This window comes from Astatotilapia calliptera, chromosome 20, assembly GCF_964374335.1.
Source record: "Astatotilapia calliptera chromosome 20, fAstCal68.1, whole genome shotgun sequence".
NCBI lineage: Eukaryota > Metazoa > Chordata > Actinopteri > Cichliformes > Cichlidae > Astatotilapia > Astatotilapia calliptera.
This window is the reverse complement of record NC_137441.1, coordinates 17329951-17348428: the sequence shown is the minus strand read 5'-3', so window position 1 is coordinate 17348428 and position 18478 is coordinate 17329951. Positions and strand designations below refer to the sequence as shown.

Sequence of the window (18478 nt, the reverse complement as noted above, 5' to 3'; positions counted from 1 at the left end):
TGAAGATACTCAGAAAGGATTTGAGAGAAGGGACAGCACTGCCTCTAACATCATGCGGCAAAACTAACTGCACTCCATGAACATCTGACAGCCCAAATGAGCATGAACCCACTGTCTAACTGAAAGCCCGGACAGTCCTGATCCCCACAGAGGGGTCCCGTCTTTTCCAACTACCGGCTAAAATCTGTCTCAGCACAACATGGAAGCTAACATCAGCCATTATAGCAGATAAGATGAACAGGTATATGGAATGGCAATACATGAGAAGGACCCAGAAAAGAATTGGCACCAACACCAGAGGGGCAAAACTATCCACTGGTAGATAGAGCAGTCATTCAAAATATATTTGTCTCTCACTGGAGTTATTTTGGATTTGGTTAAGGAGAGCACCAAAGCAGGGTTCTGACAGTGGATCCATGGATTTCATTCTGATACCTAATAGTAGTCAGGGGTGGCGCTGCCTAGCCTCTGGCGGTCTGTGTGTCCCTCCATGAATATGCGTGCCAGACCATCACTTGGTCATTTTACTGGCAGCATAATATTCTCTCTGACATGCTAACAGTGCTGACACTGACCCTGGCTAAATGCAAAACTAGTGAAAAAAAACTATGTCTGTTCTGGGAATTGTTGCATTAATTTAATGAACACCAAAGCAGCTGAAACGACCTGCTCTGCTACTTAACTGTCCAAATCTATATCAGAGAGGTTCAGTTAACGTAATGATATACTCTGATTAAAAAGTATTCCTTTAATTTTGTTTTGTACAATTGTACAGTTATAATCAGTTGTACATATGATGTATGTATCTATTTGGAAACAGTGATTTAAACTTTTATATTTACTTGCAGAGAGATGGAATGGCGAGATCTCAGAAGGAGGAGGAGGAGAAGACTTTAAAGGCAATCACACTTTTTTGTTTCCCAGAAGGCATCAACTGGGCTCCTTTGACAGAGTACCACAGGTAATGCATGTCAATCAGGTGGTCTTTAACCTTTGAGCAGTATTCAGGGTTCTGTTCTGTGTAAACCAGCCTACAGCCCCTGTTTTCAGTTGTTGTTGTCCATTTTCAGTGAGACCTTCTCCTTTGTTCTGACTGAGATCGATGGCAGCAGAAGAAATGGATACTGCAGGAGATTATTGGTCAGTGTTCAGAAGCTGTCCTTTGCAGAGTGTCCTCATTTGGAAACTGCTGTTTGATATTTGTTTCACTCTCTGATCCACAGCCAGGAGGGAGAGGAGCGCGACCACCTGAGGCTTACTGCATCATTAGTACACTGGCTTGTTTTGGGCTCTTCTCCAAGGTGAGTTCAGCACAACAGCTCTGGAAGAAAAATTGGCTGAATTTTAGGAAACTTGTTGCAGAGGTTGTGCGTAGTCAGATTACTTTGGTAGCAGTTAATAGTACTTGGTTTAGTTGGCACCAAGCCCTGTAAGCAGGTTAAACACACCCAGGGCATCATCCTAACATCCGCAGTCAGAATACACGGTCACACAATGCTGGTTATCATTATGGATTTCCCTGTGTATTCACATGAAAGGGGTAGTGTTGGGGTTGGGGTTTAGGGCCTTGAGGTGGCTGTTGTTGTGATTTGGTGCGATTATAAATTAAATTGGTCAAATTCAGTTCAATTCAATCACAGTTATGTGTACTTATGTGGCTACAACTGTAGCTGCCTCCACCAGTGTGTGAATGTGAGAGTGAATGAATAGTGGAATTGTAAAGCACTTTGAGTGCCTTGAAAAGTGCTATATAAATCCAATCCATTATTATTATTATTATTATTATTATTATTATTATTACTTTCAGTAAAGCAACTGCTTATATGAAGCAAGATAAAACTATACTGTTGGAAATACATGAGGAAGTTAAACCCATAGTCTGAAAGCAACATGCTTTGGTTAAAAAGGCCGGTGCTGTTTTAATAAATGTTAGCTATTTGAAGCCAAGAAAGAAAGCTGACTAATCAATATCACAACTCTGTATTTATACATATGTGTGAATCTGAAATTTTTCATTGAAACTGATTTTAAACAGTCGTTTTAGTTTGTATTCTTTGAGCTGCAGCTGCAGTAGAAATAAAAATCTAAAAGCAGCTTATTCAACATGCAAATGTGATATTAGGTCATCCACAAACAGATGTTTTATAATCACAGAACATCAGATGAGCTGATGTTCTGTGTTTTATTGCTTTATTGTCCTTTTATTATAGAACAATAGTTTGTAGCCAGCTGGAAAAAAATCAATAAAGTTGTGCTTAAGAATTTATATTTTTTTACAGATCACCTGGGAAACAACAAAATATTAAGAGACTATAAAGACTTTAGCCCCTCTTACTATCCTACTATATACTATATATTATACTACAGTACTGTCTTATAGGATTGCTGATACTAGTTTCCAGAGAAATTACTGGTCAGTAGTCAGTGATTTCATACCTGTTGACCTCTAATCTGGAACATAATCTGCTCCGCAATAGGTTATGGTTGCAGCATGAGTTACCATGGCGATATACCCGGTAGTGAGGAAGAAGAGAAACGTGTTCGGTACAGAAAAACCCAGAATGAACCCTGAATTTGAAGATGAAATCCTGCTTCGTAATTATGGCATTCCTATAAAAGACAAAGGTTGGGATGAGATGGGATTTCATGTGTACCAGTATCAACACAGCGAGGATACAAGGTAGCAAGTTACAGTATCTTGGGAAGGTGTTGCTGATAAATCATCTAAACTGGAAAGTTAGCTTTGTTTTTACATTTCATTCTCCATCAACGACAGAAGATGCCAACAGTGTTAATGGGAAGTAGATGACAGACCTCGCCGACCGTACATACAATACACAAACTTCACATTGGGGAGACAGGTCAGGATAGGGCGCAAAAGGAAAAAACAACAAAATATGTAACACAAAAGGGCAGATCAGGAGAGAAAAAGAATGTCTGCTCATACTGATCCCCAAAGGAGTCGGCATGAGGAGAAGACAAAAACTCTAGCACATGAAAAACAGAAATATCACCGCACCATAAAAACACAAGACAAGCAACATGGGGGAGTATGCCAGTGTGCACAGCTGCATCTGGGACGCTGCAATCTCGCGATCGTGCCTCCGGCTGAGCCACTGTCCACATCGGATGGGGGGAGGGTAGCTGCATGAAAGATGATGGATATGTTGTTTTAGAACGAACAGACAGTTGTTCTTAGTGTCCATCACTGGTCTCCAGGTGTATCTCCCGTTTAAGAGCTGTGAGCTCCTCCCAGATCTTTTCCATCGTGTATCCTGCAGGGAATGTCCCTCCAGGACACTCAGGCTCTCCCGAACCCAGGCTTCTCGTCGAGAATAGAGTGTCAATTGCATTCAGGGACCAGTTGATCAAATCCATAGTTCTTCTTCTTTAGTTTTTAGAGAACAAGAGCGAGAATGAGAGGCTCTCTCGGGGTTAGAGTCAGACGAGACCAGACAAGGACATAGAGGCAGCAGCAGGGAAAATAAGGGAAGGAGGGGGTGAAAGACGCGTCCACCTCCTCCGAGAGCCAAAGCAGAAGTATGTCATATGTTCAAGTGTGAAGGTAGAAACTAAATGATTAACTAATTGTGTTACTGACTGTGAGGATTTGAGACAGCTTGTCCATAAAACGGAACAAATTGAAATTAGATATTTAAGTCAATAACAACACAAGTAAAATAAAATAATCTTGCTTTAGCATATGTCGTACTTTGAGTTTGTGACTATTCTCTCCCATGTGTGCAGATATTCGACGAGGTGGAGAAGCGCCGGCAGATCTCCATGGCCATGATCTATCCATTCATGCAGAAACTTAGAGAAGCTCAATTCCCAGCACCAGGGAACACAGTGGAGATTAAGAGCTTCATTCCTGAGTCGGGCACTGAGGTCAGAGTGAGCGCCTCTTTGATGTCTATTAAGAAAAGACTCTCATTTATCTCATCTTCTAACTCCATTAGTAAATTTAGACTCAGAATATCTCTTTTTGTTCAAAACACAGTACAACGATCCTTTAAAATGTGTGTAGCTCAGGTTGTCATGTCTGTGAGTTTGTTATCTGTGTTTTCTGGTTCATTTCAGTTCTTCATCTGTTTAAATCAGGGCTGAGGAACCTTTTTCATGTGAAGGGCCATTTAAATTTTTATATTGTTCTCCGAGGGCCATACTGTTACGGACACATAACTAGGGATGCAAAAAGGAAAAACCAAAAAAAGTCTGAGGTTTCAGCTTCTTGGCTATTAACTCACCAGAAAACTCGCGTGTAATATTCTCCTGGTCACTCTGTGGTCGTGTCACATAATGACGTACATCACGTGCTGTTTGACTCGTTTCCCACACCTGATGTAAACGGTTTTGATAATCTGGAAAGAAAGAAGTAAGCCTATGTGTTGACATTGGACTGTTTGTTTTCATGCCCTGTTAGAGCTTCTCTCTCAGCTTTGAGGTATATTCAGTGCAATGCTGTTGGAACAGCCTAAAGACATGTAAACTGTTCAGGACTGATTTCCGTAACTTCAACAGGTGTTACTTGTTAAACTTGGGACAAAGACAACAAATGTGACTAACGTAGCATTCGTTGTTATTAAAATTGGCAAAAGTTCAGACCTCACAAACATTTTAGTGATTTCATATAATGTCAGCGTCTTCAAATAATTTAACCACATACCTAGCATTCGTAGCATTATTAGTGCTGAGAAAAAAAACCTTCCTTTTTTCTTTTTGTAGCCAAAATGTGAATGTTGAGGTCAAGAAATGACAAGAGTTCACAGCTAAATTGATTGTAATGAGTGATCTGAAGTGCTTTTAATATAGCCACGTCATGTAAGCCCCCTGTGCACTGAAAATAAGTGTCAGTGTGGCAGTAATCATTTAGAGACAAAGCAGCAGTAAACGATGTCTGGAAGCAAACTGCAGACAGCCTAAAATGATGCATGCTGGTAGGAACGCCCTCTGCAGTGATCAAGGAGATTTTTACAGTCGTCGAGTAGATGTCTCAATATCAACAACGAAACGGCACACATCAAAGAGCCGAAAAACCCACTAACCACACACCTCTATCTGTAAAATAATATATATGTTGAGCAGTTAAAGGTATTAAAACTACATTAGGCAGGTCACACAGAGCAGTAACCCAGGGACTATAAGAGATCCCTCAGGCTGGCATGTTTCTGAGGACTTGTCTGAACATGTTTTGCATTACCCAGCCTCTGTCTCAGAGCAGAAACCTGACACCCGTCATAGACCATGTTTCAACAGCTCACAGTCATCTCAGGTATTCACTGATGGTGGTCATTTTTTGTGACCAGACCTCAGGGTGGGGGACAACATGGTTCTCTGGCTTTGTAAAGACATTTTTATGGGCAGTTTTTTTTAAAGTGGAAGAAGAATAAATATAAAGAAACGGTGATATAGAAAGAGCTGAAAAGCAGAGCCCTGTCAGTTGAGTGATGACATGCTGGCACCACTGTTGACATATTTGTGACAGTGGTGACTTTCCACCAGATCATCAGTCTGACCCGGCCGCTGGATTCCTGGCTGGAACACGTCAACTTTGCCACGCTCTTTAGCTGCCTGACGGACCAGCAAGTGCTGCTGGTGTTTGCAGCGGCTGTCTTGGAGAGACGGATCATTTTCATCGCAGATGAACTTGGGTAGATCACATCGTCTATACACTCAGACACATACTTTAATCATACCAAGGTATACTTTTATGTCATTTACTGCACAGCGTAGCCCCGGTCGTACCACTCTATAAACAGGGGAAGTCAGTGTAAGGCCTGCAGCTGCAAAAACGACTGGATTAGAAAGATTTGTGGGTAATTTACCAACAGTGTAATAGTAGTAACAGTTCAGGATGTGCAGAAGAAGATCCTGGGCCATGTTATGTGAGACTAAAGTCAAAGGAATGAATTTTATAGTTTCTCCAAAATCTGAAACGACCGTAGTCCGAACATTTAGATATTAACCACAGACACAAAGATCTCTCTGGGTGATAGATTCTTGTTGACAAATGTTATGTTTGTGTTCACTACCGAATGCTCTTTGTAGATTTTATAATTAACTGATCTGTGCTCAGTTTGATTACACAACACGAAACACTGCCAACTGCTCAGTTTAGTGTCTCTGGTATCTATGCACCTCTGATGCACCACTTTACATCCCACTCTTACATTAGATTCTAGCATTGCTGTGTGAAAACACTGGGACTGGACAGAGCCAATCACAGCTTTAACCCATCCCTGACATCTTAGTTCTTGTTGCATCGGATACAAAATTTCAAATAATAATACATGTTTATTGTTTGAAAAGAAAACTCGTATAAATACATGAAGCAGTGTGTTTTTGTATCTACACCTTTCAGTCAGTATTACTGCTTAACATATTAAAACATTGAGTGAGGCGCAGCTACGTGTACTTAAGCTATAAAAGAAGAAGAGAAAAATTGTTTTTTTAATCACAAACATGTTACCATCGCGATACCACCTCTGATGTCGACTCTGTCTGTCTGCAGCACATTGTCTCAGGTCATTCATGCAGTAGCAGCCCTGCTCTACCCTTTCACCTGGCAGCATACCTTCATCTCCATTGTTCCAGAAATCCTCATCGATGTAGTGATGGCACCTACCCCCTATCTACTGGGAGTCCAGAAGCGCCTGCTGGACCAAGTCACTGACCAGACTGATGTGAGTTAACATGGAGACCATAAAAACAACCAAAAAGATGGTGTTAATATTACGGTGTTAATATTGGCACTCTGTCCTTACTCTGGTCCTTTTTTGTGTATAACACAGCTGCTGGTGGTTGATTTGTCTGAGGATAAAAAGGACCCATTCATTGTTTCAGTAAGAGTTGTCAAATGATGAAAAACCTAAAATGTTAAAGTCCTTAGGTCAGGATTTGTAGCTAACAAAAGGGCTTCTGTCACAATTGCAGATTGGTGATGAAGGCACTATCCTGCCTCCAAAGCTCCAGGCTGAAATATTAGTGGCTCTAAGTACAAGACAAAATGCATCAGGTGGGTGAACAGCAGCACATGAACACATGTAGCACAGTGTTTCTTCAATCATTCTTAAATGCTTTCTGTCCTCTCCTTCAGTGGGGGAGGAGCTAAACCGAGTGGTTTCTGAAGCCTTCCTGCAATTCTTCGTGAAAACAGTTGGCCATTATGCCTCATATGTAAAATACGCACGAGCTGGAGAAGGTGGGGTGTTTGATAAGAGAAGCTTCTACAAGGCAATCGAGCCCAAGGTCACTCGACACTTTGTCAAGAAGTTCATTCAGACGCAGATGTTTGACTTGTTTATCCAGGAGGTGGAGCAGCAGCAGCCTGGACCACAGCAAGGTTAGTACTCAACTACAGCTCGTAAATAAAGGAAGTAATCCCAATCCCAGGGACTCACACTCTACACTTTTCACTGTGCATGTTTTGTTAAATATATGAGCTGTGATTGTATAATTTCAGTCTACAGTCTTTAATGCCCACTTATTCGTGCAGTTCTTTCAGTGTGTGCGACATGAACGACGTGCTCTCAGTATTTCTTTCGGGATACCCGGGAGACGACCTAAAACAGTGCCTGCATGACTTCAGGGTGCACCAGGGTGCACTCAGCCTTTGACCAAGTGACAATATCTGTCACTTGGTCAAAGGCTGAGCGTAGCAGCACAAGACTTCTCTAGTGGAACATTTAATCTCTTAGGCTTACTTCTTTTTTTCCAGATTATCACATTTGTGGTGCCCTTGTGGCTTCCTCCACTGCACACTGCTCTCTCACCAGTGTGTGAATGTGTGCGTGAATGGGTGGATGACTGGATATGTAAAGCGCTTTGGGGTCCTTAGGGACTAGTAAAGCGCTATATAAATACAGGCCATTTACCAGGCCATTTACTATAAAAGGGTAGAGAGTCATTAGTCCCATCGTAATCACCTGTCCCTCTGTCATCCCGGCACCGCCCGATGAGCTCACTGCAGCGGGTCAGAGACCACACCCCTGCCACAGCTACCTTTGACCCCACTGACTACATGGGCCTGGCTACCACAGGATATTCCAGGGTGCTAAGCCGGGTCAAGTCACTAATCCTAGCCTCCAGAGCTGCAAATAGGCTTCAACTTTTTGTTATTAGTAAATGAGGCCGAGGAGTAGCTAAACATCTGACACAATGAGCATAAAAATGAGGGAGGGACACGTCTGCAAACACACAGTGTGTGTTTGCTGATGTTTGTTGAGCTTTTTGTGAAACTTTGCTTTGAAATTTAAAAAACCCCTGACTCTTTTCATGCTTGTTTCTCTTCAGTAGCACTAGCTTGATGCTGAACTACCACAAATGTAACATGGACACCTGAACTGTTCTGCCCAGTTTAACCCTGGAGTATAAATGATACAGTGATAACAAGGAAGTGATACAATACCCAAGTGAGAGCACCGCCACCAGAATCCAGTCAACAATTCAAGAACAAATGACAGGAGGAGAGGGAAAGGCCTGTGTGCTTCACTGAACCAGTCATTTGATTGGAATAGAGTAAGAGCCACATGAGGTTGGGTGCAACACCCACAACCATGTACACCAGTGTGTTAGAAGTCTGAGCAAAATAAAGGACGAAATGATGACATGATAGAGCGTCTCATTGGTAGATCCCACACTTGATGGTGACTTGCGCTATGGGCTTGAAGTTGGCCTCTAGTGTTGTACGCCACATCCCCACTGAGTTCCTGACATGTAGATATATAATCTGTGTGTGTGTGTACAGGATTGCTCTCTGATCATTAGGCTCCGTCACTCTCCTTCTGGTTAAGCATATAATTCATTTAAAGTTTGTAGCTCTTTATTTGAAATGGTGGAAAGTTAAAGTCTGTCTGATGCCCAAATATTCCAATCCAATCCAACTTTATTTATATAGCACTTTTAAAAACAACAAAGTTGACCAAAGTGCTTTCCAATAATAAAACAGAGAAATATTGTGCTATGAATACAAAGTCAAGTCTTTATTTAAGATTAGTCAAGCAAGTCCTCACATTTGTGACTTATGTTAAGTCATGCACTTGACTTCTTTGGTAATTGTGCTGCAGTAAAAGTCCAACCTGATTTGCATTTCCTTTGTCCTGCAGGAATATTTCACAAAAAGATCCTTGAATATCAAGAGAAGAAGAAAAAGGAGAAGACAAAGAAACACTAGCTGTCTGCATAGAAATATGGCTGTATAAAGGGGTATATAGATGTGAATATTGCACTGTGTTTTCTGTGTTGTGTAGTTTGGAGTATATTAATTATGTTCTCATGTGTGAATTACTGTATGTCTGTGTGACTGCTCCTCACAATGTGAAACACTGGCAGAATGCAGGACTTAAATTCTCTGTGGTGGTTTTTAGCCTTTCTGATAATCAGGAACTCATTTCAAATAAAGACGAGCTTTTTAAGTTCATGAACCTGCAGTTTGTTTTTAAGGCTACTGATAGAAGATGTATATTTGGGTGGAGCAGCAGTTTGTATCCAACACTGTGGCTGTCTCTGCATAATGTTCAAAGTAGACATGTACTCCCAACGCATGCACAGGAAAAAGAGTACATATGTCTTTATGCATAGTGTATATATGTCTGTTTTTAGGGATGTGCTGTTGGCGGGGACTGCTCTACCTGTTTGTAGTCAGATCCATTTGACCCAACCTTTATTTTATTTTTACAGAGACAGTCAGAAACCATCAGCCAGTGTTGTACAGAATAAATTATCAAATGATTAATAATTAGCTGCTTTGTGATTTTACATCTGTTTAGTAATGGCCTCTTCACAAAACACACAATGTCATTGTGAAGTGGATCTTTGATTTTTGTCAGTTTGGAGAAATTGCTTCCATTCCTTGTTAAGATATTACATTCATTACATTTATTAAATTAAAGTTTTCAGATTCACACAGACTCTCACTTTATTGTGCAGACTAACGCGGGGCAGTGGGTACACCGTATCCAAAAGTGGGGAAATCGATTTCCCCACTTTTCCATTGTATTCCAGCTGTGTTTGGAGTGCAGTGAATCCTGTTAATGGCTACTGATCATATCCATGGATGCTTCTATGTAGATTGTTCACTGTGCAGTGAAGCATCCATGAAATGCATGTTCAAATTATTTTGTGATTTTTTTTTTTTTTTTTTTTTTTTTTTTTTACATTTTTTGTTCAACATTTATTTTTCCACCTCAGTGTGTCTCCTGTCTCTCCTTCATCCTTGTTTCATCTTTGCACTGCCACAAACGCACAAACACTGCAGTTATAATGCTAAACCTAGCTTAGCATTATAACTGCAGTGTTCACTTTGACTATGTGCCAACTCTCACCTCTTACCGCTCTCCTCCCTGCTCGCTCTCTGTCTTTGTAAAAGGTGAAACATCATTGACAGTAAAGTTTAGAACAGATTATAACTGAATATGGGCTCCTTGGCTAGTGCTGGAACTCGGGCTGTACCACACTAGCAGTTCTGAAAGCTAAAATTAGCTAATGGTAGCTAGTGATCCAGCCGGTGTTAGGAATCATTTTAACTCTATTTAGTGTAGTGATGGGCTTTCCGGCTCTTTTTAGAGAACCGGCTCTTTCGGCTCGGCTCACTAAAAAGACAACTCTTTCGGCTCCGAACCAGCTCCAAAAACTCCAAAAAGCATGTACAAACTCCAAAACACATTTCTAGCGTTAACTGAACTTCCAAAACAGAGCTACCTAGATCACTTAAATTACACAATTGAAAGCATATGTGTATTGTTTGTGTATTTATACACAAGCACTCATATATATTCAAATAATTTAAAAAAAAAAAGTTCATTTACCTGTTACTACCACACTAGGTAACAAAAGCTCAACACTGCCCCTAGCATCCTTGAGCACTTCTGTTGTCCTTTGTACGTGTTTTGGTGTTTTTACGTGCTTCGGAGTTTTTACGTGTTTTGGAGTTTGTACGTGCTTTGTCTCTAGGGGCCACCGTAAATATACTTTTATTTATTCACTCCACATAAAATGTAATAAATAAATCATATAATACAAAAACAAAACATTCACATTTTAACTTTTAACTATTTAAATTTTCAGCTTTTTCCTTTTAAACAAATTTAAAATGAAACAACACAAAACACAGCAAACCACAACACAATTAAGTAAATTAAAATATAAAACAAAAAGAAGATGCACATTCTCTGTCATATGGGCCTGCATGAATAAACTTTCTAAATCCTTTATCAGCTGCAACTGAAAATAGTTGTGGATGATTACTATACCTGTCTCTCCCTCCTGCTCTGTATGTTCCTGTGCTACTGAGAGTGTAACTCCCGCCCCTCCCCCCTCTTCCCAGCGCAAAGCACAAGGCTGGTATGAGGAGTAAAGCAGAAAAAAGTGTGAGAGAGCGGGTGAGAGAAAGAAAAAAACAAAAACCCTCGGCTTGCGATAAGGAGCTGGCTCGCGTCGTTCACATCAAAGACCCGGCTCTAAGCCGTTTCGTTCGCGACCGACACATCACTAATTTAGTGGGCAAACGTACACGAGCAGGCAGTTTGTAAGTCATGTTAACTGTAGTATCAGTATTGTGGTTGCTAACGTTTTAGGTAACGTGTTTTGAATCAGCTCCACTGATTTGCCTCATGCTTCCCAGAAACGTAAATAAAAAAATTAAGACTAAATCAAGACTCCTGTGCAATATCACAATTAGAATAAGATATAAAATGATTCCGATTTTTAGTGAATAACTGAAATTTAACATAAAAAATCCATGTATGTACATATATGAACGTTTATATATTTTTATATACACTCCCACAGTGCTCTCAGCAGCTCAGTCAGTTCCAGCGTGGTACCATGATAGGATGCCACCTGTGCAACAAGTCCAGTTATCATTGCTGCTAAATATTCCAAAGGCAGCTGTTCGTAGTATTTTAACAAAGTGGAAGTGACTGAGAATGACAGCAGGGTCAGCGGATGCTGAGGGATATGCAGAGGTCACAAACTGTCTGCAGTCGATCCCTACAGGCCTCCAAACTTCATGTAACCTCCAGATTGGCTCAAGAACAATGTTTAGAAAGTTTCATGGAATGGGTTTCCATGGACGAGCAGCTGCATACAAGCCTAACATCATCAAATGCAAAGTGTCGGATGCAGCACACCAAGACATTTGGGACAATTTCATGCTCCCAACTTTATGGTTTAGGGATGGCCCCATCCTGTTTACACATGATTGTGCACTAATGCAAAAAAGCAAGGTCAATGAAGACGGGTGGGTTTGGTGTGCGGCCTGAGTCCTGGCCTCAACCTGCCAGGACACCTTTGGGATGAATTAGAGCTTAAACTGCAAACGAGGCCTTCTCATCCAAAATTAGTGTCTGACCTCACAAATACGCTTCTGGCAGATGCTCAAAGATTATCTAAACACTCTCCAACCTTGTGGAAAGCCTTCCCAAAAGACTTGAAGCTGTTATACATGAAAAAGGGTGAGCCAGCATCTCATTAAACCCTATAGAGCAGGGGTAGGCAACTCCAGGCCTCGAGGGCCAGTGTCTTGCAGGTTTTAGATGAGTCCTTGATCCAACACAGCTGATTTAAATGGCTAAATGACCTCCTCAACGGCTGTGTCCTAATTAAGAGACTGCACGCTTGAAGTACGCGCACTACGCGTACTACGTACGGTGCGTACTATAAGTACGAGAAGTGCGGAAGTGAGAGGCTTGTGAAATGGGACGGTATACGCATCGTCGCGCTGTTCAGGTTGCCTAGCAACCATGATACTAACCGCGAGACACGTTACATACAGCATTGTTTGACAGAAATGAAGGAGAAAAATGTTTTGTTGGTCATTCAGTTTTGTCATTACATCACTTTGATTAGTTGAGTATCTGAGGCTGAGACCACAGGACTGTAAAACATGATTGTTGGGCTTCATTTCTGTGCTGAACAGTCATTTAAGATTAGTTAGTAAATAACAATTAGTTAATGTTGTTCATGAGACTAAAGTCATCTCACTGTGGCAATGTAAATATAATATGGCCAATATTATAGTATTGTCAGATTATTATGATTGATATATATATATATATATATATATATATATATATATACACTGAACAAAAATATAAACGCAACACTTTTGTTTTTGCTCCCATTCCCCATGGGATGGACGTAGAGACCTAAAATTCATTCCAGATACACAATATAACCATCCCTCCCAAACAGTGGTCACAAATCAGTCCAAATGTGTGGTAGTGGGCACATCTGCTATATTGAGATAATCCATCCCACCTCACAGGTGTGCCACATCAGGATGCTGATCTGACATCATGAGTAGTGTACAGGTGTACCTCAGACTGCCCACAACAAAAGGCCACCCTGGAAGTTTACAGTTTTTTGTTCTATTGGGGGTCTGGGGACCCAGAACCGGTCAGTATCTGGTGTGACCACCATTTGCCTCATGCAGTGCAACACATCGTCGCATGGAGTCTATCAGATTGTCAATTGTGGCCTGTGGAATGTTGGTCCACTCCACTTCAATGGCTGTGCGAGGTTGTTGGATATTCGTGGGAACTGGTACACGCTGTCGTATACGCCGGTCAAGCACATCCCGAACATGCTCAATGGGTGACATGTCCGGTGAGTATGCTGGCCATGCAAGAACTGGGACATTCTCAGCTGCCATCTGCTCTGAACAATGTGAACCATGATTCATCCGTGAAGCGCACACCTCTCCAACATGCCAGACGCCATCGAATGTGAGCATTTGCCCACACAAGTCTGTTACGGCGACGAGCTGGAGTCAGGTCAAGACCCCGATGAGGACGACGGGCATGCAGTTGAGCGTCCCTGAGACGGTTTCTGACAGTTTGTGCAGAAATTGTTTGGTTGTGCAAACCAATTGTTCCAGCAGCTGTCTGGGTGGCTGGTCTCAGACGATCTTGGAGGTGAACCTGCTGGATGTGGAGGTCCTGGGCTGGTGTGGTTACACGAGGTCTGCGGTTGTGAGGCCGGTTGGATGTGCTGCCATATTCTCTGAAACGCCTGTGGAGACGGCTTATGGTTGAGAAATGAACATTCAATGCACGGGCGACAGATTTGGTTGACATTCCTGCTGTCAGCATGCCAATTGCACGCTCCCTCATTGCTTGTGGCATCTGTGGCATTTTGCTGTGAGACAAAACTGCACATTCCAGGGTGGCCTTTTGTTGTGGGCAGTCTGAGGTACACCTGTGCACTACTCATGATGTCAGATCAGCATCCTGATGTGGCACACCTGTGAGGTGGGATGGATTATCTCAATATAGCAGATGTGCCCACTACCACACATTTGGACTGATTTGTGACCACTGTTTGGGAGGGATGGTTATATTGTGTATCTGGAATGAATTTTAGGTCTCTACGTCCATCCCATGGGGAATGGGAGCAAAAACAAAAGTGTTGCGTTTATATTTTTGTTGAGTATATATGTATATATATATATATATATATATATATATATATATATATATATATATATATATATATATATATATATATCACTGACTTTCAGCTTGTTGTGTTTGTGGATATATGACTGACTTTAATTATTACACATTCGCACATAAATAAGTGACGTCATATTCAGTACTTTTGACAGTTCACTCTTCGGCCGCTCCATCTTATTAGGGAAATTCCATATACATAAATGTAAATTTCAAAACTTAACCCCATCATTTAATTTGTTTTTGATTGAAATTGAATATTACTTTAACTCTCTTAAATTAACTTCCAATAAAAAAGGTTTGTCATTGATTGAAATTCATTCAGAAATGTTTAACGAATGAGCTGTCACAACTTTCAAATACAAAGTTGTTATGAAGTCTGTCACATTCCCCCCTTTCTTCTTTTTTTATCCTTTATTTATTTATCCTTCTTATTTCATTGTACTGTATATTGTTACTCTTATTTGCCGTGTATGTCTACTGTACAAACTGAACTGGAATGACTGACTGTTTGCTTTATGGTTTCAATAAAGTTTGGGGAAAAAAAACAACCTCTTCAGCCGCTCCCGTCTGCCGTATTTTGCGGCAAAATTATCCACACCCACCGCCGCGCTATGAATTGTGGGATATATGGGACCACGAAGCGTGCACCGGACCATGCTTGATATTTGGGGAAATCGACGGCGCATTTGGAGCATGCATTTGAAGCACTTAAAATGCGTACTTCAAGCGTGCAGTCTCTTAATTGGGACACAGCCAACATGTCCTGAAGTTCTCCAGAGGCCTGGTAATGAACTAATCCTTTGATTCAGGTGTGTTGACACAGGGTGAGATCTAAAACCTGCAGGACACTGGCCCTCGAGGCCTAGAGTTGCCCACCCCTGCTATAGATTAAGAATGAAATGTCTTTCAAGCTCATTTGTCCCTAAGCAGGTCCAGGATTTGCGGGTCTGTACAGGAAAAGCAGTTCTAGTATATTTTTGAAACCAAGACATGAAGAACTTGAAAGGTTCATGACATGAAAGGTTCTAAAATGTTAAAATCAATTCCTCAAAGTTTTTTTTGTTTGCTGAAAAAGAAGAAAAAAACATTTGGAACAGATTTACAGCAAATATCATGACATCACAATAAACAATTAAAAATCAAATATGGATTATTTACATTTCAATCGATGCAGCACACAGTACATGAGGAGGGTGTACAGCGACCTCTGCTGGTATAATAAATGTATGCTGCAGAGCAATGTGAAGAAACATTATAAGAATATACTTGTGTGTATTGTGATGCATGTCCCTGTCAGAGGTTTTCACTGGTAAGAGACAAAGATAAAAAAGAAGACAAGCACCAGTCCCAGGTTTGAGCAGTTCTGTATTAGAGGAGAGGAAATAAGCAGACACTAGAGCTTGGAGGATGATTGACCTGGGTCAGTCGTCACATTGCTTGTTACTGCCACATTAGAGAGTACTGTGTAATTCTGTGATATCACATATTTGCCCTAACAGTCTGTCTGGTAGAAACAAGAGTAGGGGAAGAAAAATGAATCTTAAACTCAAGAGATAACAAATGCAACCAAAACACCTCTGTGTGAGCGCACTGTAACACTATGACACCAACAACACGGGATCGTTAAACCTGTTTTCTTTCTATCCTGTAGGTGAACACAAAGCCAGAAATTAATACTATACATTACTGTTACTACTGATAGTTATTTTTAGGTGTGCTGTGATACAATTTGGGGGCACTTCAGCACCCAAAGAAGGGTCTAAACTAGGGGTGGGTTTTTAAAATCGATTCATCGATTAAAATCGATTCTGGCTTGGATAACGTAAAATCGATTCATTAAAATCCTGAATCGATTTTTTTAATATAAATTTATTTTACCCGAAATGCCAGAATCTCTGGTGAAACCTCACAAAATTTCAAGAACCACCAAACAGTTAAGACAGTAAATGAGAGCAGGTACACGGATTCTGCACATAGACTTAAACACAGCGCGACCCGAATTCGATCAGAATCAGTTAGATGTCACCTTTCTCACGGTCGGGGCTGAAAGCCGACAGCTCGCTGATTCTGATCTGTCGGCGGGTCCGCGCTTTGTGTTCACGCCCTTTATGCGCTGATTCTAAAGCTGTTAGTTTGATCTCTCTCCAAACAATATTGAATAAACATCGTCATGAATTCACTCTGACTTTTACTGTTTTGCTTCCACCACGATGCACAGCTCTCTCTCTCTCTCCCTCCCCCTCTCTCTCTTTCTCTCTCTCTCTCCCTCCCTCTCTCTCTCTGTACTTCAAGAACAGTTTCCCTTTCTTCATTATTCGCTTACTTGTTATGCACAAGTCTACTGTTGTTTACAGCGCTGTCAGCCGCTGTTTTTTTCCCTTTTACATTCTTCCGAAAAGAAAACCTCATTTCTGCTGTTCAATACTGAACAAATTTAAACTTTTTAAAATTATTCAAAATGCAAAACGCTTAGCCGTGTCTCTAATAAAACCGCTGTAACTTCAGAGGTAATGTTCATATGTTGATTAATGGTTTTCTTTCGTTTTTGATGTACTGCAGAATATTTTTATAAAATCCCAGGCCAGGAAAATCTCCTTCATGTTTTTCTGTGTTTTATCTTCAGCTACTTTGACACAAAGGCCTCTGCTGTGACGCTTACACCTGTGATAAAGTCTTGCGTGTGTCAGCTTCCTTTTTATTGATACAAAAATATGTAAATGTACTGATCTGAATTATAATATTTCTGACTGTCAAAATTTCCCAGATTTAAATCGAATCGAATCGAATTAAATCGAATCGTGGATCGAATCGATTCGGGACCTTGTGAATCGGAATTGAATCGATTCTAGAAATCAGTGACGATACCCAGGCCTAGTCTAAACTGGCCTATGCAGGACACCGACACTGTGGGGTAGAGTTGGGTTGGATGCCACATTAGAGGACACTGTTGACCTGACAGTCTGTCTGTGTTTTTGAGTGGTCAGTTTGTGGAGAACACAAAAGTTTGAGGAGAGAAAGTACTTTGTACTTTTTATGGGTCAGGGTCTTTTTTCACCTTGTTGTTGTTATATTAAAAGATAACACAATATTAGTCTCTTTTTTTAAGGGCAGTTATTAAAAGCTAAAGCCATATGTTAGCTAGGTTCAAATGTTTATCAAGAGGGCATGGGGAAAGGCAGTGGGTTTTTGTTTCTTTATGTCTTGGCACAATAGTTTGTGTTAAACCATAAACAAACAGCCAGCAGAAGGAAGAATGGCTTAGATGTGTTGTCTGCCAAAACTGATCTCACAGAGATTGTACTCCTGGAAATCCAGGGTCAGAACTGACTTGTGTGACTTTGAGTGAGTTACTGTATAGAGTTACTGGATCAAGACTAGCAACCTTTAAATAGAGAACATAAGACGTTCCTTACCTGGATGATTGAGCATCAAGATTTTAAAATGGAGAGTAGTTCAGTTTAATATTGACGTGTTTCATTTTTATTCTCAATCTTGCAAAAAAGATGTAGGGAACCTCTTTCCTTTAAAATGATATCAATGACACATCAGTTAGAAATACAAAAAATACAGCCATGGAATTTGGAATCTGTCCACAGTTGGGTTTTTTGGCTTTAACAATAGCTATATAGTACTGTAAATTCATTCCTTTCACTGCTTGTATGTAAAATATTTCATAATATTTAGCACTGCTTCAAATTCATGGGGGCATTAGGTGGTGTTCATTTTTAAACTTATTGACATCTCTATCTGAAAAACATACATAAATAATTTAATAATTTTTTTATGGTCAAAATTTAAACAACACCCCAATTTTTCCAGTTTTTCTTTTATTGAAAATTATGAAGTTTGATGTCTCATTGCACTCTGAAATGAAAGGATAGTACAAATAAAGAATTGGAGTTGTCCTGTGAGCCGCCTATCACTCAAGCTATTAACTCTCAGAAACTTACAATACAATGTATCAGACTGTTGTTGACGGTAATGGCTTTTAGTTCCAATTAAATGCAAAAATGAAAACATTTCCC

General features: G+C 40.6%; 1 protein-coding gene across 3 annotated transcripts in view; it reads left to right on the top strand.

Annotated features, from left to right (window-relative positions):
- dennd2da (DENN/MADD domain containing 2Da) overlaps window positions 1–9902 on the top strand; it is a 32720-nt gene extending 22818 nt beyond the window's left edge. For all 3 annotated transcript variants that reach the window (XM_026154251.2, XM_026154252.2, XM_026154253.2), the window contains 10 exons: window positions 849–961; window positions 1071–1140; window positions 1224–1301; window positions 3748–3888; window positions 5503–5651; window positions 6512–6683; window positions 6792–6842; window positions 6934–7015; window positions 7097–7342; window positions 9105–9902. In XM_026154251.2, coding sequence (XP_026010036.1) covers window positions 849–961; window positions 1071–1140; window positions 1224–1301; window positions 3748–3888; window positions 5503–5651; window positions 6512–6683; window positions 6792–6842; window positions 6934–7015; window positions 7097–7342; window positions 9105–9172 — 1170 coding nt within the window. In that variant the 3' untranslated portion in view covers window positions 9173–9902. The remainder of the gene's footprint in view (window positions 1–848; window positions 962–1070; window positions 1141–1223; window positions 1302–3747; window positions 3889–5502; window positions 5652–6511; window positions 6684–6791; window positions 6843–6933; window positions 7016–7096; window positions 7343–9104) is intronic.
- The last annotated feature ends 8576 nt before the right edge of the window (window positions 9903–18478 follow it).